Source organism: Chrysemys picta, chromosome 2 (genome assembly GCF_011386835.1).
Source record: "Chrysemys picta bellii isolate R12L10 chromosome 2, ASM1138683v2, whole genome shotgun sequence".
NCBI classification, from domain to species: Eukaryota; Metazoa; Chordata; order Testudines; family Emydidae; genus Chrysemys; species Chrysemys picta.
The window spans coordinates 25,325,931-25,352,976 of record NC_088792.1 but is presented as its reverse complement, the minus strand read 5'-3'; the positions used below and the strand labels follow the sequence as shown (position 1 = coordinate 25,352,976).

General features: G+C 43.4%; 1 protein-coding gene across 3 annotated transcripts in view; it reads left to right on the top strand.

Moving 5' to 3' along the window:
- The window catches only part of ADARB2 (adenosine deaminase RNA specific B2 (inactive)), a 419,147-nt gene extending 397,578 nt beyond the window's left edge, over positions 1-21,569 (top strand). For 2 of the 3 annotated variants that reach the window (XM_065582836.1, XM_065582835.1), the window contains 3 exons: positions 5,284-5,465; positions 14,117-14,295; positions 17,668-21,569. In XM_065582836.1, coding sequence (XP_065438908.1) covers positions 5,284-5,465; positions 14,117-14,295; positions 17,668-17,844 — 538 coding nt within the window. In that variant the 3' untranslated portion in view covers positions 17,845-21,569. The remainder of the gene's footprint in view (positions 1-5,283; positions 5,466-14,116; positions 14,296-17,667) is intronic. The other variant, XM_065582837.1, reaches the window with a different exon arrangement.
- Positions 21,570-27,046: the final 5,477 nt, after the last annotated feature.

Here is a 27,046-nt window from a genome sequence, read left to right as displayed (position 1 = left end):
ATTTTGTCTCTGCGAACACTGCAGTAATATCAGCGGCTTGAACAAAAGGACTTGAGCAAAAGTCCTAAACCAGAAAAAATCCCCAGTTTAAGCTTTGGGGAGGGGACATTTGGTTTTATTGATCCTCTTTGCTGAAGATTTTTTTAAAAATCTGTGACTGTGTGAGAAGTGGGATGATTTTCTTATTGGAAAGGTTATTAAAAAGCACACAGAGTATAAATTATCTGAGAAGTGTGCCCGTGAAAACAGCCTTTACAAATCTTGCACAATTAGAAATACTCAAAATGATCCACTATATTTCTTCTTAGTGAGGAAAGTCACTTTGATATTTGGAGGGCCTGAAATGTAACACTGCATTTCCGCTGAATAATAATTTTATTTGGAAAAGCTGTATTTGAAGCAAGCACTTTGTTACAGATGGGAACACAGCTACTTTCATGCACCTACAGTAGATTACGTAGAAAAAGCTCCTTCAGAAATGAACATTGCTATTGATATTTTTACTGCCGCTCAGACCAGAATCACTTCCCACAATTTTCCTACCCGTCCTCACTATGGGGGGGGGGGGGCGGTGTCAATTTAAGATACGCAAATTCAACTACACGAATAGCTTAGCTGAATTCGACGTATCCGAGCCAATTTACCCCACTGTGAGGACGGCGGCAAATCGACCTCCGTGGCTTCCCCGTCGACGGCGCTTACTCCTACCTGCGCTGGTGAAGTACAAGCGTCAATTCGGGGATCGATTGTCACGTCCCGACGAGACGCAATAATTCGATCTCCGAGAGATCGATTTCTACCCGCCGATTCAGGCGGGTAGTGAAAACATAGCCTTAAGTAATCCTGTAGGTGTTTAATTACCAGAGAACTGAGCTGGTTACTAAAACCAAGTGTACTATAAATATGTGATAGCCAGAATAGGGATTATACAAGCAAGAGGCTTCTCCCAAATATTTGTCATTTGAATATAGTCCTCATGAAAATTAATTGACTGGCTGCCCTCAAGCATGAGGTCCTCTCCTTAGCCACAGAAGAGTGCAGCACAAGTTATAGCAATGCAAACTTCCAACCAATGTGCCTCTGCTCTGATCTGTGACAGAGATGGGAGTGCTCAGGGCCCTAGTGCAGAAGTCCATCCCTAATCAGAACAACACTCAACTTTAGGTACCTATTGACTTCAGTGGGACTTAAGCAGGTGCTTATAGTAATGGTGCTCTGCTGAATAGGAATAGACTTAAGCACACGGTTAAATGCTTTGCTGAACTGGGGCCAGACTTGAGAGCATAGTTCAATCTTTGCTTTTTCCATCTGTGGGATCTGTGCTGAGACTGCCAGTCAGGGTGCAAATTAGTGCTGATTTTTGTGATGTGGACTTGTGAGTAGGTCAGGAGCATCAGTCACTGAACAGCCATCAGGTGGTAATTTGGTCGCTGCTATCAAGGTATTGATCTGAATCCATGACCAATAGCAGAAAAGCTCTTTACCTCATTATGATTACATTACAGCCCCATGACGATCCAGTTCCCATTCCCAAGTATTTTGAAAAGGAAACACCAAGCTTTCCGTTCTTTTGTTAGCAAGGAGAACCGTTATCTCAAGGACATGAAAATAGCAAAGCATCTTTTTTCATGGACAGGCAAATGTGTACTGGGAGGTGTCAGAACAATTTAAGGACACAATCCACTCCTTATAAAATGGAATGGAAAGCTAATGGAAGCTAAATCAGGCCACAAGTTTGACTGGCATAGAGACACTAAGCCTGCAAAACATGAGATAGTCTGGGAGCCATTTTTAAGACTGAGTGGACTAACTAGCTTGATAGTTCTCATAGGGGGCTGGCACTGGAAATCAGTCAAGAGCTGCCTTCCCCATTGAAACTTGCCTGCTAGGTGAGTAGGTCTGTTATCTGGTCTCTCTCTCCTCCATGGCACAGGATATAGGTGATATTCTGAAAGGACCTTAGTTCTGGGATAATAAATTTATACTCTGTCTTCACATTTCAGGCACAGGTGCTTCTCTGAATTTTTTCCCTCATTCTTTTAGTTGCTTTCTCCTCTCTTTCTGTGTATTTAGTTATATATAAATATCTTAAAGTCAAGGTCCACCTTGGGTGATCCACAAATCTTATTGCCTTTCTAATGCTATTGCTGGGCTGTCCTTGGCTGGCTCGGAGGGACAGTCTTGTCAGGCAGAATAAGCACAGCAATGGAATTTAGGAAGCCCTGAGTTCTAATCCCAGCTCTTCCTTTAAATAACTCTGTGGTCTTGATCAAGTAACTTCACTTTTCTGCCTCAGTCTCCCAGTGCAGATAATTATATTGATCTACCTCTCAGGATCATTGTGAGAATTAGTGAATGTTTATACAATGCTTTGAACACAAAGGGCTGATCTGATCATTATTATACCATGTTTTCCATTGATGAAATTCCACTCACTTCATAGACTTAATCATCCCTAACAAGGGTGTCAGCGAAATCAGAATTAGCCATATAAAGATGCTACAGGTTGGTATTTAATGCAAATAATAATCATTACTATCTCATTATTTATTATGTGAACTCACTAACCTATTTTTGTAAATAAGACCCAGGTAATCTACTTATGATATGCATATTGGTGATATTTCAGTCTTGCAGAACATATGTTGTTTTTCTGTTTTCTCTTTCCTTTTCAAACAAACATACGGGGGGAGGGGCGGTTTGGAGGGAGGGTATAAAAGAAAATGTCATATATTGAGAACAACACTGAGATCTTGCAAGTGTTTCAGTCTGGAAGGAAAAGGATCTTGCAAGTGTTTCAGTCTGGAAGGAAGAGTTGCTGTCTAATATATTTTACTCTGCTTCGAAGCCAATTCTGAATTCAGTGCTGTTAACTGAACTCTCTATTTCCTAAGCTTGCATTATTAATTTTGCATTGCAATAAGATATGCATTCAAAGAGTCAGATAGTCCCTTCCTTTAAAAGTGACATTATTTGCAGAAATGACCACACTTTTTTTCCCCAAATGAAGTTATGCAAATCTGATAGACTAAAGTAAATGTTTCATAAAACCAATGACTGTTTAAATTGTGGGACTAAATTGTTTGTATATAAATATTACCTTTTATATTCCATTTGAGTTTTATGTAGATGAACACATTACTTTAATGACCTGCATTTATGGAGGGAGAGAGGGAAAGTCTCACTCTGAAATCCTCAGCAGCCAGATGGCTGCCTTTTCTTGCATGAGATTAAAAGATGTTTCTCATTCACAGCCCTGCTTCTGAGGCAAATTAATATAGCCAGCTAAATTGCTTGTGTTTTTGGAATAAAATTTAAAGAGAACTTTTTAAAGCAATTGGTGTCACAGGTTTCTTGAGCAGATTGCTCTCCAGGTACAGCATGCTGGTTTTAAACATTCCGTAATTAATGGAAAGTATTCCGTGTTAATTGACTGCTTCAGGAAAGGGAAATATAATGACTCCTTATTAATCATGAAAAGAGACATACAGCACAGAGGCACCGCAATAATTGCACTAACGGTTGAGAAATGTTAATTAATGAAAAGAACAATGATGTAAGAAATTAGCTACATAATGCTTGCTGCTGATGGAGATTGTGCTTTAAACACATTATTTAGCATTGTAACCACTGGATGTTGCCTCAAATAACAGACACCTCGAAACTCTTTTTCATTCGGTTCTGGGTGTCCAAATGTTGTCAGCTTTTATAAGCCCAAATGCACTCCCCAAAAGCACATTTTTCAAAAGAGTTTCTAATTTGAGCTCAGTACTACCCAAAACGAGGTGAAAAGCTTGAACTATATTATCAGTGTCACTTAAGTTCAGGAAAACATGTTTGTGTTAATTTAGGAAGGAAAAATATTTCTCATTTAACTGGCACTGAGCGAGACAGAACCTGAGGTTTGCAAGTGAAGATAACTGTATCTTGAAATCTCTTTTTCCCCTTTTTCTCCTTTCTGCTTTTTATCTAATTATATATCCTCTAGAGAATTTAGAATTTGGATTCAGTCTTATTTGTAACTAGCTTTATATAAAAGAATTGTACGTATTAAAATGCAGAGCAGCTCTTTCAACTAATCCAATAGCAGTTATAAGGAGCTCAAAATCATTAGCAGTTGCAAGGCCCTAAGGTTTTCATCGTCATTCTTTTATATCTGTATTGAGAGCACCAAGGCAAGGCACACTCAGTCTGACTATATCAGAGCTCATCGAATTATTTGTTATGAATAAATTACCTAACAAATGTAGACCTTTTTTCGGTTCAGGAATAGACTTTGATTTTTTTTAAGGTATTTGCTCTTCATAATTGCATGACAAGCAGTCTGTGCAAACAAATGTCAGCCTGTGAGGTGTTTGCAGCAAACTGGTCATGACAACTATGTGGTGTGGCAATTGGTCACCTACGAAACATGGCATCGTGTCTGCCCCATGAGTGGATGACCAAAACTTTCTTAAAGAAGAGAATAGCAAATAACATATGACCAATAGCGAATAAGGAATACAAGTGCTTTTGTTTCCACTCTAACCCCATTTCTAACGTAAGAACATGGATATTTTTATGCAGGACAATTTTAAAAATCCATAAAAATGTGTGTTAAGAATAAATGCAAAAGGGGCTTCAAATCAAATAGCCATTCCAAGGATTGTGTCCAACATGAGGCCTATAAGTCAGATGTAACTCCACTAAATCAGCAGAGTTACACCAGGCTAATACCAGTGTGAGAGGAGAATCAGTCCTAGTGTTTTCCACTAGTTGCCCAGTGTGAGAAAATCTGTGGGCCTGATTCACTCCTAACTAGCTCAGCTTTATGCAGGAACAACTCCATTGAAATAGGTCCGGTTGTACTAGCATAAAGCCGAAGTAATGCAGTGCTGGCTCAGGCCTAATGAGCTAAATCCTCAGCTACACTATGCTTGGCACAACTGATCCGGGGTGTGAGGGATAACTCTAAACCACATTTCTGCTTCCAATCCAGGGGCCACCAGCTCCACCCCTTTCTGCCCCGACATGACGGCACACTCTGATGCTACAGCAGGAGGAGCTTTATGCCAGCCAAAGATCACTCCACACCGAGGGAATCCTCAGCTATATATTTAGGGTAGTTTAAGGTGACTTAGCCAAGTAGAGCGTCTGACCCTAAATGTTGATCTCTGGAATCAAAATTCCAAAGATGGGAAAAGTCTCCCTCACCCATGTGTTGACATTTTTTTTTCCCTCACAGTCTCTCACAGGTTCGTTTCTGTACCAGTATGTTTTATCACTGCTGTATTTCTTTTCCAGATGGAACGTTCTTGGGTTACAAGGTGCTCTCCTCAGTTACTTCATCGAACCCACATACTTGCACAGCATTATTGTGGGAAGCCTCTGTCACACTGGTCACCTTTCCAGGGTAATGAGCCATAGAATAGAAGACATTGGTCAGCTGCCAGCTTCATACCGGCATAATCAGTTGCTCCTCAGTGGTAAGCAAACACCTGCTTGAAAGACAAATGATCACCTTTCCCATTACTAATTGCACTGGACGTCAAGAGGAAAGTTAACTTCTTAGCATTTGTTTACACCATGTGTCCTCCATGCATCCAAGCTGCATGTTTTCCTCTCATTCTCCTTTGAGCAATAGCAATACACTGCTCCAGGCTACATTGGGAGAGGAATGATCCAACTAACGCAGCAGGCTCCCAGGGAAGCAATTTATTCCTAATGATAATCAGTAGGAAGGACTGCTGGTCAATAGGGACCGCCATGATGCATAGCTGGGGTGACCATGTGGGTTACCTGAATATGTGCATAAGAGTCTGATCTGGCACCCATTGAAACCAATAGTAAAGTTCTAATTGACTGCAATGGGCCCAATCCAGCAGGGTGCAGCATGCCCACAGTTCCCACTGAAATCAGTGGGAGTTGAGTGCACTTAGCACCTCACAGGAGTTGCTCAGCACCTTGAAGGATCAGGCCCTAAACTCTTACTGTGGCCCATTGGTGGCCATGAATGCTACACAGCTTTAAATGCTTAAAGTAGCATCAGTACTTTAGCTCTTACAGCCCAATGGACTTCATTCCCCTTGTACTCAACCCTGCCTGCCCAACACAGCCCACTCCTGACCCAGGGCCTCCTCAAGCTCCCTCCAGCCCAACTACCACTTGCTCAGAAACATCTTCCCCAGACTGAAAATCCTTCCACTTCCTAGCTAACATCGCCACAGCTCAGAACCAGTCCCCGCAGCTCAGAGCCCTTTCTTGTTTGACACTCCCAGGCTCAGGGACACACACACACACACACACACACACACAGAGCCCTACAGAGTCAAAACACCCATCCTCAGGCTCAGGACCCTTCCCTCACCTACCTGCTGCCCCCCATCCGCACCCCAGGAGAAGTAGCCCGCCTCCTCCCATCTGCGAGCCCCCTCGCCCAGACCCCCTACTCCATTCCTTGTTGCTGGGTCTGAACAGAAGCATCAGGGAAGGACTGCAGGGAGTTTAATGCAGGGATCCCTGTACTGTCAATCAACCCCACACAAGCCTTTATTCCCTGTTCCCTCCCCTGCCTGCAGTCTGTGTAGTCCAGCTCTGGCACCATAAGGAGTCCCCTTGTGGCAGCAGGTGGTACAACACCCCGCAGTACATCATCCACACTACACAGTAGTAATAGTATTCGTAGGATGTAATCCTATCAGCCCCCATAGCCTAATAAATCTTATTAGCCACGGCCTGATCCAAATCCAGTGATGTCAATGGAAAAACTCTCATTGATTTAATTGGCCTTAACCAGCAGCCAGGATTCCCAACCATTCTGAAGCTACCTTAGGGCCTGATCCTGAGAAGTGTGGACAACATCCTGCAGACTGCTGAGTGCCTTCCAGTCCGTTTGAGGTAACTGAGAGTCGAAGGTTCTCAGCACCTCACAGGATCAGGCCCTTCAGTCAGGCTCCTGGAACACTGGAGAACTGTGATTGTTGACAAGGGTGCACTGAGATACCAAGGGGATGACTGTGGTATGTATAAATGACTTGCCAGGAGCCTCTGCTGACATTGCAGCACTGACCTCAATGGAGTGACTTAAAGCACCTAAGTCACTTCAGTGCTGTTGGATAGTTTATCCTTTATCTATTTCTTATTCCTCTTGCTGAGTTTTTATGTTTCACATGCGTCTTTGAGATAAAAATTAGCTTTGCTAAGCTTGAAGAAGTAATAGTTTAGCTAAGGGGGAAATTGGCTGTTTCACTGTGGGCTTAGCACATTAGATTGGTACCACTTACATGTTTGTTGTCAGGGTGAGTATGTCAGAGGTAGCTGCTTAGCCTGTTGTCGAACATTTGCTTTATAAATCTTCAGTATAGTTAGACAACTATAGAAGATTGTCTAATACGAATGTATAAGGAATCCCCATACATATTTCATCATTTTGTATGAGATTACATTAATAACTATATAAATCCTGTTTATCAATGACTACACTAGAATGAGACTTGGCCTCTAAAGTGATTTCCATATAAAGTACCAGTACATTCTCCCTTTAGTGGGGAAAATTTATCCCTGTGCAGAAGGCCATCACACACTTTAGCCAATTAAGTCCTCAAAATAGGATTTAAGTGGGACTTATGTAGTTCATAGGTCTTGTGCTGGACCTCTGCACAGGGGTGAATTTCACACATTGTGACCATAATGAACTTATTTCATATGTTATTACATCAGTTTTACATAATAGTACATCAGTGTACATGAGATAAGAATCAAGCCCATTTTCTAATAAGTCTCACTGGAAGTTTCCTGTGTACAAAGAAACCCCACGCAGGTTGAAAAGTGATTAAAAATGATAAGATGCTAACAAGGGAAATGACCACAGCCAGCCCAGATGATACTGGCAAGGGTTTGGCTTTATACTGTACATTTATGTTTGCGAGCCAATGTCACGTATTTTCAGGATGGTAAAGCTGCATCAAAGGGGTACCGATGTCACTTGCAATGTATTTGTCTCATAGAACTTGGTTTCTTCTTTCACTGAGAGTTGTCTTTGTTTGGGAAAGCTTTCTCTTTGCCTTTATGCTGTCTGTGAATTTCCTTTAGACTGGGAGCAGTAGTGGGTGGAATCTGTCTCTCCAGATGATTTGATCTGTATTGCTTTAGTTAAGAAAAACATTGTTTCATACATGCTCATGACTCCTACGGAGCCAGTGTCAATCCATATTAAATGTAGGTTGTTGTGATTTATGTTATGTGCTTCACAGCTGTAAAACTGTGGTGCACAGAAGTTCCTCAAATGAGAGGTTTCGAGGACAAAGTATTCAGTGAAACTAATGGCTAATGAAATGGGTGACTAGAAAAAGGCACGTGGAATGCATTGGAACCCATAACTATCTCAAACCGGGCAGCTTCTACCTCTGGATTCCAATTAGAACTCAAACTAATAGAGATTAAAAATTATTGGTCCCCTTTGTTTATGAGGATACCTAGCATTTTTGTTATCTCATTTATACCTTAAGGTAGGCCATGTTAGTGAAGAAAAGAGTTAAGGCCCTGATGAGGACAGCTGAGATCATTCCTTGCTACCACAGTAGAAAACACCCGTTTGATTTTTCTCACACACCAATTCCACTCAAGTGAAATTCCATTGACTTCAATGGCATTACTTTTGATTTACACCACGTGACTGAAAACAGAATTAGGCCTAGCATTAAGGGTTTTTTTGTTTCTATTTCTTTTTAAAATCTAACCTGTTATAAAAGGTTCTCTTACTGATTTGGGGGAGGGGAGAGGAGGGAGAATCCTAACTCATGATATTTAAATGCTTGGGGTTGGCAATGCTGTGTATCCCATTAAGTAAAACAGTGTAGGCCCACACTGTGCCATCAGCTACACTTCTGCAACTCCTATGACTCCAGTGGGGCAGAACCGGGTGTGATTCAGGTTCACAATTTCGCCTAGTTTGTTTCAAAGACTTTAATATTAATGAGCTCGAGGGAACTGCCTGGATCCACAGGAGCCCCTTGTTAAAATGCCACTATCAATCAAAGGGCCAACCTGGACCTGACTCTAACAAGGTAATACAGAGGAGTAAGGGGTAGTAAGACTCCAACCCCATCCCTTCTCCTGAACTTGGGCCCAGGTGCAGGGGGAAAAGAACAGAAGCCTGCTGTGCGCTTGGTATTCCTCTCATCCCCTGAGCAGGTAGGTCAGGAGGAATAGGGAGTAGGGAGAGTCTTGGCTTCACCCACACTAGCTGGTGCAAAGGAAGGAATATTCTACACCCAGTAAATGGCTGAAGTAAATGATCCCCTCCCAGGAGCAAGTGAGGAGCAGGAAAGAAATTGTGATTCTCTGAGTCACGATTCCTCCTTGGGGCTCCTCCACATTTGGGCATTGAGCAATGGTTCAATCTAACCCTAAAAAAAGGATTGGAATGATTTCCATGTCTCTGGTCAAGTTCACCCTCTCTCTGGATATGGCTGAATTATCCTGTCAGAGAGGACTTCTGGCTGGAGCTCAGAAAAATACCTCTGGAGGTCATTTTCCCCCCTCTCTACAAATAAGATCCCCAACTTTTCCCACTCCCCCATAATGTATACCACAGGCAGAGAGGAAACATTTCTGTGGGATTAAATTATCCACTGTGAAAAACTGTGAGTTATTAGCTAAAGAACACTCTGGCCTCTGCGTCCCTCAATCACTGTAGATGTTCTCGGGTATGCAGGGGGGGCAAATTAAGCCATTTATTCCTTTGTGCATGGATCTGGAGATCACCTGATCACCTCACCATGTTACCCACCTGACACTGTAACAGGACCAGGTGAAGAGATGATATCTAGATCTGGGCACGGGGGCTAAATTTCACCCATATGATTGGCAGACATGCATTGTCATGTGCTATTACCTTCATACAGCCTTTAGGTTTTTGGGCTGTTCATCAGTAATATCAGTTCCCCCCCACCCCCACCCCCCGAGTTTCTGTTTTTAATTATGCTGTTTTATGCACTGGTTATTGCAGAGCTTCAACTATTGTTTAATGTCAGCTTGGTTTCGGCTTCTGTGGGTTTCTATGATCCCTTCCGCTATTGTAGACCGCTCTCTATTGGCACAGATTGCCTGGGGTTGACCTGTATTTTTTTTTATTGTTTAAGGGATTAATTGTAATGTATGTATGCAGAGCTCCTGTTAATTCAAATCAAATTTTTGTTTTCTCTGGTCATTGATTTTGCTGCATCTGTGTTTATTCTATGACCTGTGGCTTTTTGCTAGACAGGGGCTGGCTGAGCATTTGCTGCCATATTTTTAGTACTCAGTCCTTTAAGCTTTTTGGTAATATCTTGACAGAGACTGGTGCATAAGTGTCAAATGCCAGATTCTGATCAGTTTGCATCTTGTTCTGTATGGAGGTATATGAATAGGACCTTGGAGTTCTCTGACATTCAGGATTTCAGCAAAAGGACGTTTTTATTCTACTGCTTAGGAGAATTGGATTTTGAGATGCCAACTCATCAGTTATCTCAAAAAAAACCTGAAATTGGTATTAATGTGACATGAAAGTGATTGCGAACCCAGTGTGTGATTATGACTCAGTTTTAGTCTTGTCTTAAGCCGTCTTTGCCCTGTAGCTAGGATAGTTCAGTCACCTTGGTCATTCCTCTGATACCATCCATGCCGAGAAGCCATAAATACCCAATAGCTGTATCTAGTGTGACCACTTTCATTGTATTATTTTGTTTTTTAATGGCCTCATTTCTTTCCCTCTACATGCTCAGTCCCCCTTTACTCTAGCAGACACTTTTTTTCCATGTAGAGAGAACCATGCTGGACAATATTTGGAGCAGAGAGTGAGCAGCTCTCTATGACATTAATTCATGCCCTGCTGAGAGGCACACAGCTGAGAGGTGGGAACTGTTTTAAGTGGCAGAACTGGCGCTGCTTCTAATGTTACAAGTGCTGGAAGCATTTTCACGCAGGAGGACTCCAACAGTATTACTGTGATGGCAATGCGGTCCAGTGAGTAGGATCCCAGTGTGGATTTTGTTCCCCACCGGGCTTGCTGAATGACCTTTGGCACATTACTGAGGCCTTTCAAAAGTGGCCATTTATCTGGTGTGCCCCCATTTTTGGAGGCCCAACTTGAGACACCTTGGGATTGATTGTTTAGAAGTACTGCCCACCCACAATCTCAGCTGCAGTCAGTGGGAGCTCCTGGAGTGCAGCATATCTGAAAAGCAGGCCCTCAGTGTCTTAAGCTCTGAACCCAGAAATTAGTGGACAGTTTTGAAAGTATTGGCTTTAATCATTCTCTGCCTCAGCTTCCGCATCTGTAAAATGAGGATAGTGATTCCTTTCCTCCCTTGTAGAGCACCCTGAGAGCAATGGCTGACAAGTGCTAAGATATAAATCCTTCTTCTAGTGTGGGGCCCAAAACTGGACACAGTACTCCAGATGAGGCCTCACCAGTGCTAAATAGAGAGGAATGATCACATCCCTCAATTTGCTGGCAGTGCCCCTACTTATACAGCCCAAAATGCCGTTAGCCTTCTTGGCAACAAGGGCACACTGTTGATTCATATCCTTATGACTTAAAGTGATCCAGACTCAGGACTCCATCCAGGTACCTAAGTCAAATATGATGAAGATTCCTGAAAATCTTATTTCATCAAAAGGTACCAATCCCAAAGAATAGGACACATTACCGACCAGGTTATTGACAATTTCAGATCTTTCCCAAATGCATGCCACAGCCAATTCTTATTGACTAAACTAATGTTTATTCAAAAACAAGAGAGAGAGAGTATGGTTAAAAGATCATTATACATACAGACATGAGTTCAGTTCATTGAAGTTCAGATTCATAGCAGAGATGGTGAGCTTTGTAGTTGCAAAGTGTTCTTTCAGAAATAGTTCATAGGTTATAGTCCAATGTCCAAATATCATATTCAGGGCATACCAGCATAGCTGGGACCTCAGTCTTGTGACTCAAACTTCCCCCGATGAAGCTTAAGCAGATCTGAGATGACAGAATCAGGACCCAAGGACCTTTTATACAATTTCATGTCCTCTTTGACAAGTTGGGAGTTCCTCGGGGAACAAACGGTAATTGGGATGACTTTGAAGGAGGTCCATCACTGGTACTTAACTATAGAATTAACATAAGGCAATTCGCTTATTCCTCCACCATTCACAGATTATTTGTTATACATTTCAAAAAGAGATGAATACAGAGATATCTCCTGTTTACAATTCATTTAAATGCTAGGATGTTCTTTTGATCTCTGAATTATGAGAATACAGCATAGACAGGGACTGTTGATTACATTGTCGACCCTACTCATACATATGTAAATACACAAAAACACAAACATAATGTCCCCACTTGTCTTTTGAGGGTTATTTATTTTGCAAGATGATTAACCCTTTCTGGCTATGCATCACAGTGACATTCATTGTTGTAATCTATCAAAGAATAATAAATGGAGTTTTCCAAAATGCTGTAAAAACAATGCATCATTGTGTGCACCCACTACTTTAGCCTGACACTCATGTAGGAAGGGCAGATTGTCTGTTAGTTGGGCTGATAGTCCAGGCTTCAGTTTGGTAACAGCGAGTCACTCCTGGACTCCAATCCATGCCTATTGCCAAGGTAACCGCTCCCCAGTAGGACAATCCACTGCTGCCCAACCACCAGGCTGGCCTCCTCTATCCAGGTTTGTGGGGTTAGTTGTATCTATGGCAGATCAATGAAAAAGAGAACAAGTGAATCCAAACATACTGCCAAGTCCCTGCATTTTCCACATATCCTTCAGGCCACCATCTCTTTTCCAGGTGGGGTATTACTATCAGACCCAGAAGTTGGAGCGCTGCACCTAAAAGTCACTATTGAGCGTCCTGGTCCAAAGCTCTCTTCATGCCATTTATTTTGTGCTGGAAAATAAACCCAGCACCTTCCTTACTCCTCTTATCTCCTTGGGCTGACTCTGCTGCTGATCTATTCCTAGCTCCTCGTGCCTCCAGGCACAAGAGAACAAGATGCAGGAGTTACCTTGAGGAGGGAGCTAACCTACTTTGTCACCTCTAATGTTGTTTTGTCACAAAGATCTCCAGTATAAAGCAAACACCCAGACATGTTGTGGCCACAAGAGTCTGTGCACTGATGCTGGTAGGAAACCTGTAGTCATACATGGTGGGGCAAGGATGAGTTGTCTAGGACAGAAGCAGTAGCTTCTAGACAAGTACAATGGTAACCCATATGACTTGCACACTCACCACAGAATAGCCATGTGGCGTCCACTGAGAACTTGGAATGCCTGAGACACATTCAAGGATAGGGCAAAATCTTGTATCTGCAGTAGTGACCATTCCCCGTGCCGGGGGTATAACAGTAGTCAGTGGAGTGACAGGAGTGTTGATCTTTGTTACCCTGCCTACATTATGTGTGGGGGGCAAAGGCCTGTGAATTCAAAGTTAGTGCTGTGAGCCTAGCAAAGGGTTGTGATGACTGTCCCTTAGACGGCCTCTTATTAAGGTGTTTGTACATATTATGTATGATCTATGGTATTTAGAAGGCCCCATCAACTTGGGGTCTAAGTACCAAAAGGAAGATCTCTTCCTTTCCATGGTAAATGCCAAGTTGAGAGATACATATCTTGTTGTTACTATGTCACATCTTTTTTGCCTGCCATCCAGAGGCCCCAGTTGGGATCTCAATGTGCTACTTACTGACCAAACTCAGTCCGCACCCAGAGGAGACCTTAGGAAGAGATGTGTTTATTGGGGCTGCCTGTTAGTTCTTTTTAAAAATTGGGTTTTACACTGAAGACAGTTAGAGGAAGCCCCGTTCATTCAGCTGTTATAACGCTGCTCGCTGCCATGCATTACCATTTAATTGCATTCCCCATCCTAAACATAAGGTTTGTCTGCTAAGAAAAAGTATCTACAGGAATGGCTGAATTATTCCATCCTCGTATGCCCTAAAGAGGTGCCAGTTAAGAGAGAATAATAACAATATCAGAGTGCACAGTAGGTATGTGTTTGCACAGAGATATTTCATATTTTAACCAACAAAGGCCCAGGTTTGCTGGCTGTGAAAGTTTGGGGCCATTGATATTAATGCTCTTCTGCCCTTCTGTTTGTCCCTTGACAGGAGTGAGTAATGCTGAGGTACGGCAACCAGGAAAATCTCCCAGTTTCAGTGTGAACTGGATAGTGGGTAACACGGACCCCGAAGTGATTAACGCCACAACGGGAAAGAGGACCTGTGGGGGCTCTTCGCGGCTCTGCAAGCACACGTTTTATGTTCAGTGGGCAAAGCTTTATGGAAAGGTAGGCCTTGTAAACTACCGGGGATACAGCCTCACAGTCAGCCATGGGACTGCTGGAAGCTTCCCAACTGTGGATCTGACCTGATATTAGCATTTCAGCCTTGTTGTGAGGGAAAACTAAGAGCTCTGCTTTCTTGGTCCCCAGGGCTGTAAAGTCTGTGAACAGAGACTGTGCCTTTGTCCCTAGCACAGGCTGACCCCTACTTTATGGCCAATCTCTTTGACAGTCCACATGTAATGATGACAGCCTCCAAAGGAGCCCCAGAATTCCTCATTAGTAGAGACTGAAAGCTGATGGAGATCCTCAGGAGTCATGGACAGTTGAGATGGCATTAGCTGGAATGGACAGGAGCACAGAGAGACCTAACAGCTGAAATAGCACCCCAAGTTGTAGTGCAATAATCCAGGCAGTTTTCAAAGGGAAGTGCCCACATTGGTCATGCTGGACAGTGGAACGCTCCATTTTCAAACTGGTAATACAGAAATAGGACACTGTATTCCTGATTTGGGTGCACATAAATTGGCTGTTTGGTTTCCTATGTTCCATCCTGAGTGCCCACATTTGAAAATTGGGCTCTGATTATGACGGTTATTTAATATTGGTAAATACCTCTAATGCCATTTCAACTTCTTACAAGTGAAGTACCTGATCCTGCAAGATTCGGAGCACCCAGAACTCCCACTAAACTCCACAGCAGTTATATTTAATGGAATTAAAGCCACAGTTAAAATGGCCACCATGCCGCCATACCCTGGTTGCCCGCAATCGGTAAAGGATCCCCTGAATGACTCTCTCTGGCATTATCCCTTTCCTTGGAGGGTGCTCACCAAGAAACTTTGTGTACCTTGGAAACTGCACAATCTGTGTAGGATCACCAGATAGGCACTAAGCTGTGGTTATTTCTGCTTGTTCCTTCCTCATCTTGACCCTCTTCTTGGAGTCAGCCTTGCTCTTCTCTTCTAAGGAGTTGCTAGAGGAAGAGGAAGAGCTGGGTTCAAAGAGCTGAGAGCTAGGCTCCACACTTCCAGGAGAGAAGACAAAGGAAACTGAAAGGCTTAAGGGGGATGCTACCTTTATATAGCCTTTGCCTCCTTGCTTCCTGGTCGTTATAGCACTGATTGCCAAGAATCATCCTGACGTTCTCTACAGGATGGGAGAAGATGGGGACAATCTGCAAAGTATTTTGATTTGTACCAGTTGGGCATTTCCTGAGCAGACAAAGCATTACTTGTGTCAATTGGCATTCTGAGAGGACTTAATCCAGCCACACCCACTTGGAAGAAATGTGGTGAAGGGGAGGTGGTGTTCCTTTTTCTTATATCCTCTTCTTAGTTGCTTTTCCTTTATATCCCTTTGGTTTGTAAATTACCCTCATTTTGCATGCAATTCCCCACAACCACCCCACTATATGAAGGTGTAAAGCCTCCCTGTGTGGGTGTGAATTCCCACTCCACAAAACAGCAGACGTACTGTGAATGGTGTAGGTCTCTGGAGCCCTGATTGCAAACAGAAGCTGGGTAGGGAGATGGAAGGAAATCCTGGACCAAGTTCCTGTGGCAAGGGCTCTTAAGAAGATGAAGGGGTAGCTGGGGCATCAGTAGTGCGGGAACAGTGGCTGTCATGGCTGCTGCTACAGGGACACAGCAGGCTCTGGGGCACAGGTCCGGAGAGCAGCCTGGGTATGCGGCCTGACTCCTGGTGAGTCTGCACTGAGATACACATGAGAATCAGCCAAAGCCGAAAGGGAAGGAGGCCCTGGATCAGTGACTGAGGGACTGTGTGGGGTGGATGCATGGTGTCCTTTGTGTTCCCACAGGTGGGCAGCCCAGGCTGTATGTTGCTCTGGCCAATAGAGAGAGTGAGCAGGGAGCAGTACTGCCAGAACCCCTGGGTGAGGGGTTGACCAGTGGATCTGATCTGGGGGCAGCTGAGACCCAGCAGAGAAGTCCAGACCAGCACCGGGACTACAGCAGCAGGTGCCATACGTGGCAGGGGCCCAGACTCAGCACTCTGAGCTTTCAGGCAGTTTGCACTTTTAATTGGTTTGTTGATGAGCAAGATGCCTGTTGTGGATAAAGCTGAGTGTGTGTGCTGATAATGGCACTGCAGCGGCCCCTGGGTGAGTCCCTACCTCCCCAAAGGCAGCAGGAGGAGCCCCACACACTAAGGCAAGGAGCAGGAGTCTGGAACCCACTGATAGCAAAGGGAGCCCCCATTTGGCACACTACTTTGCCACTTCCGCCTGTTTTCTGGCCAACACACACCTGACCTGTAACTTGCACCAGCATTTAGACCCTTTGCTGTATTTGGCTGAATATACCAATAAAAGCATTAACCTCCCCCTAAACTGAATGAGTAACATTGGCCCAGAGATTTCCATAGGAGTTCGACCTACTCACTTCAGCCTGCATTTTAGTCTCTCTCTGGGATGTTTGCTCCTGGAGGTTGTGCTTTGATGGGGAGTTTTTCCTACAGGATGTAATTTCGCTGGTAGAAAGCACTAGACATTCACCTGTATGCCTGCTCTAAGGCATTTTCCAGACCTTGATTGTTTCCATATAATGTCAAAGACTCACTGGCTTGACTGTGTTAAGACTTTGGAAGGTCAGAGACGGTCATTGATTTAGTCCTTCTGAAATACAAAAGGTGCTTTCTTCTTGTGTGTGTGCTCGGGGTGATTGTTGGACTGCAGACATGCGTCTTTGTCTCTTAAGACAGTTTCTGGCAGATGCTTCAGGTTTTACTTCAGAATGTTCACTTTTGTTGAACTAGCCATGTTCCCTCTCAACAAGACAGCTTCTCAGCTATACATTCTGGCATAAATCCCCGAAGCTTGATTACTGTCCTATCCTATGCATGTTTCACAACATCTTTTATTATAACACATTTAAAGGAAGACGGGAGGAGAAGCCTTCTCATATTGTCTCTTAGCATTAGTTTGACTGGCTCAAGCTCTGAACTGCTCTGCTTCCTTTATTGAAATCAACCACGTCCTCTTCTTTTCGAAGTCTCATAAAAGTTATTTTTCCACCCTCTTCTAAGCACCCTAACTGACAAGCAGATTTTTCTTTGCAAAAACACCAAGTGATTTGCAGGTTTATATTTGCTGCTGGTTGTACCCACTTCAGGAAGGCAAAAACTGTTTTCCTTTTTTGGCATTTGTTCCACGTTTTCAAGATAGGAACAATGTCTTGTGCCTTATACCTTCAGTATTTTGTTGTTGCAAATCAAAGGCAAACAGAGAAAGCCCAGAGATAGTTTGTTGCTTAGGAAATGTAGACGGGAAGATTATATGGCTGTTGAAGTCGCCTGTTTCTGCTACCTTGTTGATTTGCTTTATTTTTTTCCCTCTCCTCTGATTTTGTTCTGCAGCTGAGCACACGAATGCCAAGCCATGGAGACATGCCATCAGTGTACAGTGAAGCTAAACTGGTGGCTCAGACGTACCAGGCTGTCAAGCAGCAGCTGTTTAAAGCATTTCAGAAAGCAGGTCTGGGCACCTGGGTCAAGAAACCCCCAGAGCAAGATCAGTTTTTACTAACTGTATAAATCATTCGACACCTTTGCTACATGACCGGATCAAATCAACTGGAGAGAAGGATAGGCAGGATGTGTGGGCTGATAAAATGGATGCAGTTCAATATTTAATAACAACCTCCATGAGAATATTTTCTTTTAATTCTGTATTGGAAATACATAATCATAAGATGTGTTTGATTAATACACTGAACTTGACTTTAGGAAACTGCTTTTTCATACTGATCCCCTTACATGGATCTACACGCCCAGATGATAAAATGTTTCTCACAAAGACGCTGCTGTTCATTGTTTGTAGTACACAGGATTATTATTTATCCAAGAAGCAGCTGCATTTCAGACTTGAGCAGGCCATGCGTCTGATATAAAATACAGTTTATCCAGGGCTCAATTTGTAATGAAAGAGGTGCCAGGGCTCAAGCAATTAGGTGCCACGGCTCAAGCAATTATTTTTACATTCATAACTGACCCAGCAAGTCCTGCGATGCCGGGGCTATGAACTGCCAAGCCTAGAGATGCTGGGACTCAGTCCTGGCACAAATTAAACACTGAGTTTATCTTCCCCCCACACCATCAGAGCAATAATGTTGCTGAATGATGGAAGATACTTTAGTTAGTGAATACATGAAAATACCTTCATACCCACAGTGTGACAGGGAGTCACAGGACAAGCATATTCATTCACAAGGAGTTGCGTATCCTCTATGCAAAAATTGTTCTGTCAGCTGCTTAATTTTGACTACACGGATTCTTTTAAACTGTGTTTCCTGTTTTCAGATCTGAGCATAGGACTGGGAGCCAGGATTTCCTGATTTCTAAATCTGACTCCTTTTGTGTCCTGCGGCAAATCACTTAGGGCCAAATTTTCACCCATGGTCCTAAGTTTTTGGTGTCTCATCTTTTGGAAGCCACAAACTAAACAGAATTAGGGCCTGATTTTTCAGAGGTGCTGAGTCCCACAATTCCAGATGAAGTCAATGGGAGCTGAGGGTCCTCTGTACCGCTGAAAAATCAACTATTGAGTATCTGATGTTGGATACCCACAAAAGCCTCAGATACCCAAAATTAGAGACCACTTTTGAAATTTGGTCGTTCACTGCCTCAATTTTTCCATCTGTCAAATGGGGATAATAATATTTATCTGCCCCATGGGGAGCTTGTGATAGTAAATTATTTAATTAATGGTTGGTTGTAAATCACTGTATAAGCCAGACTCTGTCACACTTATGCTGAGTGGTACTTCACTCTGTAGATAGTCCCACTGAAACCATACAACGGACATGACTACTCCCAGAGTAAGGCTCTACGCAATGTGAGAAAGATAGGCTTGCCAGTTTTGGTTTGATGTATTCCTGGAGGTTTCATCATATGACATAATCTTTAATTAAAGTTTAATCTTTAATTCCTAGAGACTCCTAAAGGGTTTTCAGATTCTGGTCCTATGTAAGTACTAAATAGTCTTATGAAATTGACCACACATTCATTTGCAGTCTGAAATGCAGATTGTTTTCAATTATAAGAAGACTAGCTTTTATCTGCTAAATCATATCTTCAAACGGAAGGACTGAGTCTGTTATTATTGATCTATGAATCATTTCACTTCATCAGAATGTAAGGGATAGGAGATCTAAACTTCCATAGTCCAACGACAGAACTAACTGTCAGACACACTGTATTTTTTTTTGTTTGTTTTTTTAAATGACAGGATTTGCGGGTATATAACAACGTTTCTTTTTATTCCACTGATTCTCTTTAAATCTGTATATAACATGCTGCTACTGATTTGTGATAATTGTCTAGATATTTCCTCAGAAGAGTCAAGATGAGTTACTTTTCAAACAAACACATAGCTCATATTTTTTCCATGTAATTTCCTTTACACAGGAAACTGTTCCTATCAATAAAGGTAGATGCTCTTTGTATAGCGTTTATCATGTTTGGAGAGCCATATACCGTAAATACATTGTTTATTGATGCCCACAATAGACTAGCTACAGTATTTTGATGAGATCTTATTTTTACATTATAAACTACGAGATGTAGCTATAGTGTCTTGTATAAAAATTATTGTGATAAATTAGAATTTTTAAATTAGATAAAGCAGAGCTCTCCCCTTATGGAAACCTTTCCAATAAAATAATACATTCCATATTAACTACCAAAAAAGTCCTTAGAGTAGATATATTTAATAACCTGAAGTTGTTTCGATAAGTTAGGGGCAAGAAGATATTTTGTGGTAACCACTTTGTTAATATGACCCCTTCCAGGGTTACCCTTAACGTTTCAAAATAACGTTAAGCTCCTTCTGGAGATTCCATCTGCACTTCCAAATGTCAAACATTCCCCTGTGTTACCTTCCCATCTGGCTTTGGCCCTAGCTCCCGCTGCTGTTGATGGAAGATGTCCCCATTGACATCAAGGAGAGCAGGATCAGGCCCACAGCCTGCCAGCTTTGTGTTGGTGCAGAGGGAAGCCGCTTTGTGAAGGTAGCAGGGTACAGGTCTGTGTATTGAGTTACACACACAGCTTGTGGCTGCTCCGTAAGCAGGTATGAATGAGGGGAGGGTGGGCAAAGGGTGTCCCCTTGCCCCCATACATGGGCTCCTCCAGGGCTACGCCCCGACAACAAAGGGTGCACTTGATGAAACATCGGGTCTGTTCCCTCCTTTAGTCCCAAGGGCCCAATCCACTCCAATGGGGGTGGGGCCATGGCCCTACCTCAGCATGGCATGGGGCTAGTGTGTAGATGGGAGCATGCAGCACCCCTTGAAGGTATATAGCCCCCGGTGGCCCAGGGAGCTCAGGGAAGAATTCTAGCATCCTGAGACAGAATTGCCCTCCAAGCTCCCCCCATCCTTACTCTGAGCTTAGCACATTTGCACAATGGAGTCAGTGCACTAGCAGGGTTGAAATCCGGCCACCAACATTTGAAAGGGCCCAGTTCTGTTGAGTCTGACCTCCCCAGCATGAAGAATACTGGGGCTCTGTCATTTAAACTGACCCCCTCCTCATGAAGGGTACTGGGAACTCCTTCTTAAACTACTGGGTCTCTCTACCTTAACCCAACCTAGCCACATGAGAGACATCAAGGCTCCTTCTTAAACCACCTGGGTTCAGCCCCAGCACATTTCCAACCTTATGGATGCATAAGGGCTGCAGGGTCTGGTGTCAGAGCTAACATGACCACAAACTGAAGGATCTAGTTATTTTAAGGATGATAAGACAGGTGGGGTGGACTGATCTAGCCTTTGTTTCAACAAATAAATTTTAAAAATCCTGGATTCGATTGCCAGACCTAATCGAGGCAGTGAGGGCCGAGCTTGAACCCTGTTATAGGTAGGCATATGATAGGTCCATTGAAGGTAGTGGAGTCGCAGCTGCTTACGCCAGGGTTGAATCTGGCCCAAGCTGTCTACCGTTCCTCATTATATGCATCAATACAGTGTGTACCACATCCCAGCAGCACAAATTACCAACATGCAGCATTTCCTGAAGCAAAGGAAAACTTTCTCAATAGTAATTCTTAAGTGACGATTATGTACATAACACGCATGAGTGAATGGCAATACTGTACTAATGGATGTAAATTTGTAATATTTGTAAAAAAAAGACAACAAAAGAAAATAAATCTGAATTTACATATGTGAATTTGCTGCTAAGTTCTGTAAATTGCACTTCAGTGATACCTGATAAGTGAATGTTTCTGTTAAGTGAATAAAATACCGAGTAAAATTGTTTCTTCATTGTTTGTTTGTTATTTTTCACTATGGACTAGAAATCGTATTCTCTTTATTTATTCAATAGTCAATATATTCTCCCTTTGACATGCCCAATTACAGTGCTTCATGGGAGCTAAATGGTTGTATTGAGAGAAGATTATCCATCGTGGATGTATTTGGATTCTGTTCTAAAAGTGATGGGAATGGTCTTGCACTGGGAGAAGGATGAACTGGACCAATCTCTAATTTTGACCATTCCAGATTACAACTGGGGCTATTGTTTTAAGTATCTGCATTATAAAATTTTTACTTTGTCCACAGACTTAACTATCTTGTTCACCTATAAAGATGTTTAAATTGTCCGTTGCCAGAGTAGCTAGGTCTGAATGGGATTGTAAGAAACAGTGAAAATTGTCCAGAGAGACGTTCTTCATCCTGTTCTTTTAGTACAAGCGTGAAATCTAACATATAAAGAAGTGCAAGGAGTGATTTCCCCTCATGCAAAACTTGGAGGAGGTAGAGGGTCATTTTTTGATTCACAGAAAGACAAAATTCCCCAGAGGCTAGTGATTTCAGACACTTTTGCATCCTTTCCCACAAAAGCATCTTTCTTTTTAAGCCAGGATTTTGCTGGTGGTATAACTGTGCTTTGGGGCATGTAGGTAGAAATGACGGCTACAGTGGAACACTTTCAGAGTCAGGTTTTCTCCACAGTACCAAGTCACTGAGGGTCAAGTCCAAACTCCTAACTCAGGCAAAACTCCCACTGGAGTCAGAGTTTTACCTGAGTAATGAAAGAGTCCAGCTTCTCAGTAGTTAGCAGGTCTTGTCTACATAGAAAAGTTGCACTGTTTTAACTGTACCGGTATAGTTAAAGGCTTACCACACCCATATTGTGCATGCAGTTATACCGGTATCAAAGTGCTTGTACCGATAAAAGCTTATTCCCATATAGGAAGTGGAATAAGCTATGCTGGTAAAACGGCCTTTCATAAAGTTATAACTGCATCCACACTAGGTGTTGTGTTGGTTGTGACACTTTCTCAGGGTGTCCAAAACCATAGGTCACTATCTAAGCTCCGCTGCCTCAGCAAGAGAGAGATTTGCTGGGGCTAATTGGCTGACAGTTCCCTGTCACACCAGTCTGTTAGCCACCCCGACAAACTTCTCAGTACTTTGCCAGTCTTTACTTTGCCTGGAAGGTAACACTTGGTGTACCCCAGTTCTAGTGAACTCTGGAAGAGCATTTGCCTGGAACAGCCAGCGACTGTCACCAGTCACTCACAGAAATTACCAAGTTTGCTATCTCCAAAGAGACAGTGCACACACCTGCTTGTTTGATTTAACTAAGAATTCACACTTTGCTCAATATTACAGTATTGAGCTCTACTTATGATAAAAGAAAAAGGCATTTATTAACAAAGATATTAAACTAGGACAATGGAAACAAAACAAAAATATAACATGCTGCTAAGAGACTAAACATAACTTTAGCAGGCTAAAATCTTTGTCTTTCCTGCAGCAACCTCTCAGTGTCACCAGCTCCCAGGGCCAGGATCCAGCTTTCATTGATGCAACAAGACAGAACAAGGAGTAATGGTCTCAAGTTGCAGTGGGGGAGGTTTAGGTTGGATATTAGGAAAAACTTTTTCACTAGGAGGGTGGTGAAGCACTGGAATGGGTTACCTAGGGTGGTGGTGGAATCTCCTTCCTTAGAGGTTTTTAAGGTCAGGCTTGACAAAGTCCTGGTTGGGATGATTTAGTTAAGGATTGGTCCTGCTTTGAGTAGGGGGTTGGACTAGCTGACCTCCTGAGGTCCCTTCCAACCCTGATATACTATGATTCTATGAAAGTGCTGACCTTTCTGCTCCTTCATTAATGGACCATCAAAGGGTTCTTTTCCCCCCTTCTTACAGTCCAGTAAACCTTTGAAATGTATCCGTCTGGTCATCCCAATCTCAAAAAAGATATACTGGAATTGGAAAAGGTACAGAAAAGGGCAATAAAAATTATTAGTGGTAGGGAACTGGTTCTATATGAGAAGAGATTAGTAAGACTGGGGCTTTTCATCTTGGAAAAGAGACAGCTAAGGGGGGATAGGATAGAGGTCTATTAAAATCATGGCTGGTGTGGAGGAAGTAAATAAGGAAGTGTTATTTACTCCTCATAACACAAGAACTAGGGGTCACCAAATTAAATTAATGGGTAGCAGTTTTAAAACAAACAAAAGGAAGTATTTCTTCACACAACACTAAGTCAACCTTTGGAACTCTTTGCCAGAGGATGTTGTGAAGCCAAGACTATAACAGAGTTCTTAAAAGAACTAGATAGCCATTGATGGACCTGGCCTCTAAGAACCTATTAGCCAGGATAGGCAGGGATGCAAAACCATGCTCTGAAGTGTTCCTATCCTCTGTTTGCCAGAAGCTGGGAGTGGATGACAAGGGATGGATCACTTGATGATTACCTGTTCTGTTCATTCCCTCTGAAGCACCTGGCATTGGCCACTGTTGGAAGACAGGATACTTGGCTAGATGGACCATTAATCTGACCCAGTATGGCCGTTCTTATGTACCCCCAGATAAAGGTCTTCTCCCCTGCTGCTTGTTCTCCAGTAAGCTGCTTTCTTATCTTCCTGTTAACTTGTTTGTCCTGCTTACCTCAGATGCAACTGTAATTCCCATCCCAGGTGCCGACTTTCCAAAGCACCAGGGGGTGTTCAACCCCTGGCTCTGTCCCAGGCCCCACCCTCACTCCACCCCTTCCCTTAAGGCCCACCCCCGCCTCTTCCCACCCAGTTCGGCCCCCCCTACCCAAGCACACCACATCCTCACTCCTCCCTCTGCACGCTGCGAAACAGCTGTTAGCAGCGGGCAGGAGATGCTGGGAGGGAGGGGGAGGTACTGATCCATGGGGCCCGCTGGTGGGTGGGCAGGAGGCACTGGGGAGGATTGGGGGAGGAGCTGATAGGAGGGCTGCCGGGGGTGTTCAGCATCCACCATTTTTTTCACCATGGGTGCTCCAGCCCCCGAGCACCTACGGAGTTGGCAACTATGATTTCCATTGTTTTAGGCTTACCCTGCTTCACTTACCTCAGAGGCCTAGGCAAATAGGTAAATCAACATTCCTTTGTCTGACATAAACTTGGTTATCAGTCCTGCCTCGTTACCAAGTTTAATCATACTTTCATACATACACACTACTTCTCGCATGACACCGCTACATACATCTCACACTGCTTACAGTGCACAGTATGATGTAAGCTTTTATTTGCTATATTACACAACAGTCTTTATAAATAAATAGTATAACAGCAATGTGTGCGGTGTAGTGAATATGTCAGGCCTGATGAGAGTTGCTGTTATAGAACAGTGACCCCTTTGGCAGTTGGCACTGAAGGGCTTTTTAGGTCACAATTAAAAAAAAAAAAAAACACCTCACACACACCCTAAGCAAAATAGTTAAATGGATGCAAAAATCTATGTGTAGACCAGGCCTTCTAAACAATAGCTCCACTCTAACCAGAACTGCAAGCTGCATACAGCAACTCATTGTAACACTCTACAGGGTCCATTATTCCACCGTAAGCAGTTTTGCTCCAACCATGTTCATTTTAGGCAGGTTCCATGCTAAAGTAGCTGTTCAGGCCCTGCATTTGGCTGCTGAAAACAACTGCAAAGCAATCACTGAGTCTGGGGTTAATCTCATTAAGTTTAAAGGAGAAAGAGTAGAATGGCAGCTAAAACATTACAGGCATGCACCACAGCGTTATCAAGCACAGCTGAAGTTTTTTCCAACTGTATCTTGGGGGAAAACAACAACATAAAACATGAGTAATTTGATATATTGTCTTAATAGAGGGCTTCAGTGAAGTGCCTGTTTCTCAAATAAAATAAATAAGTCTTTCTGCTGCAGTTAAGTCTTGATAGGCATGATTGGGCATTGAAGAATAAAATGGCAGCATAAGAGCTTTTTAAACCTTTTGATTCATTATTTCTGTATCTACTTTGGAGCCCTTAACCCTGATTACTTTGGTTGGTTTCAACTTGAGCATGGCTACACTAGTTTGGCTGGAAAGCCAGCTGAAGCTACGGAAAAGTCAGCTCTCTAAAGGGCCAATAGTGTTTCTGCTGAAACCCCACAAAACACCTGCAATCCACACATGCACACACACAACTCCAAGGGTTATGAGCTAAATAATGTGGCCTTGGAGAAAGAGGATTAATAATCGCTGACTTTTTGTCAGTGAAATCATTCTGCTCAAATGCTCTGTTCAGTCTGGCTTTCCTGGTAATTTCATCCCTCGCTGGTGTAGTTTATGTTCTATTTTATCAACTCAAGACTGAATTACTTCAATTAGGCCATTTAAAACTGGCCTATCCCCGATGAGAAAATGGTCACATTCTTTAGAGTTTTGCCTTTTCACCAGAACAAATGTACTTTGCATCTGTAATAATCTAGCACCCCTCCCTGCCCCCTCCCCTGGCCCAGAAAGGGTGCTTGGACGCTATGGTGAGGAGCCCCACGTAAGTAGACAGATACATTTATTATACCCAGGGTGGCCAAAACAGACAGAGATACAAGCTTATAAATCATATGAATAGTGGTCAAAACTGAAGGGCTGGAGCCACAAGTGCCAACTCTCATTTTTCTGGGTGGGTGCTCTGCCTCGAGGTCCCGCCCCTCACTCTGCCTCTTCCTGCCCCTGCTCCGCCCCCTTCCCCAGTGCCCAACCCTGGCTCCGCCTCTTCCTGCCCCTGCTCCGCCCCCTTCCCCAGTGCCTCCCACTCTCTGCTGACCAGCTCATTGGTAAGTGACTGGGCTTTTTCCATAGGTGCTCCAGCCCGAGAGCACCCACAGAGTCGGCACCTATGTCTGGAGCTAAGGTCTGGTCTATACTACCCGCCTGAATCGGCGGATAGAGATCGACCTCTCGGGGATCGATTTATCGCGTCCCGTCGGGACGCGACAATCGATCCCCGAATCGGCGCTCTAACTCCACCAGCGGAGGTGGTAGTAAGCGCCGCCGACAAAAAGCCGCAGAAGTCGATTTTGCCGCCGTCCTCACAACGGGGTAAGTCGGCTGTAATACGTCGAATTCAGCTACGCTATTCACGTAGCTGAATTTGCGTATCTTAAATCGACTCCCCGCTGTAGTGTAGATGTACCCTGAGACTCAGCCAGTGCTACCTGCTGTAACGGGTGCCAGGTCTACACTACAAACTTACACCAGTATAACTACATCGCTCAGGCATTCGAAAAATCCATACCCCTGAGTGACGCAGTTGTACCTACCTAGGCCCCGGGGTAGACAAAGCTACGTCGACAGGAGGGCTTCAAGTGCTAATGGCTGCAAGGATTTTTTTTTTCTTACAATAACAACAGCCTTAGTGACTCTACCCTGCACAGCTGATCTGCTTTCAACAGATGCACTTTCACCTTTATAACTGAGACACATCATTTCACGTTGAACCCATAGCTCTTGCACAACAAGC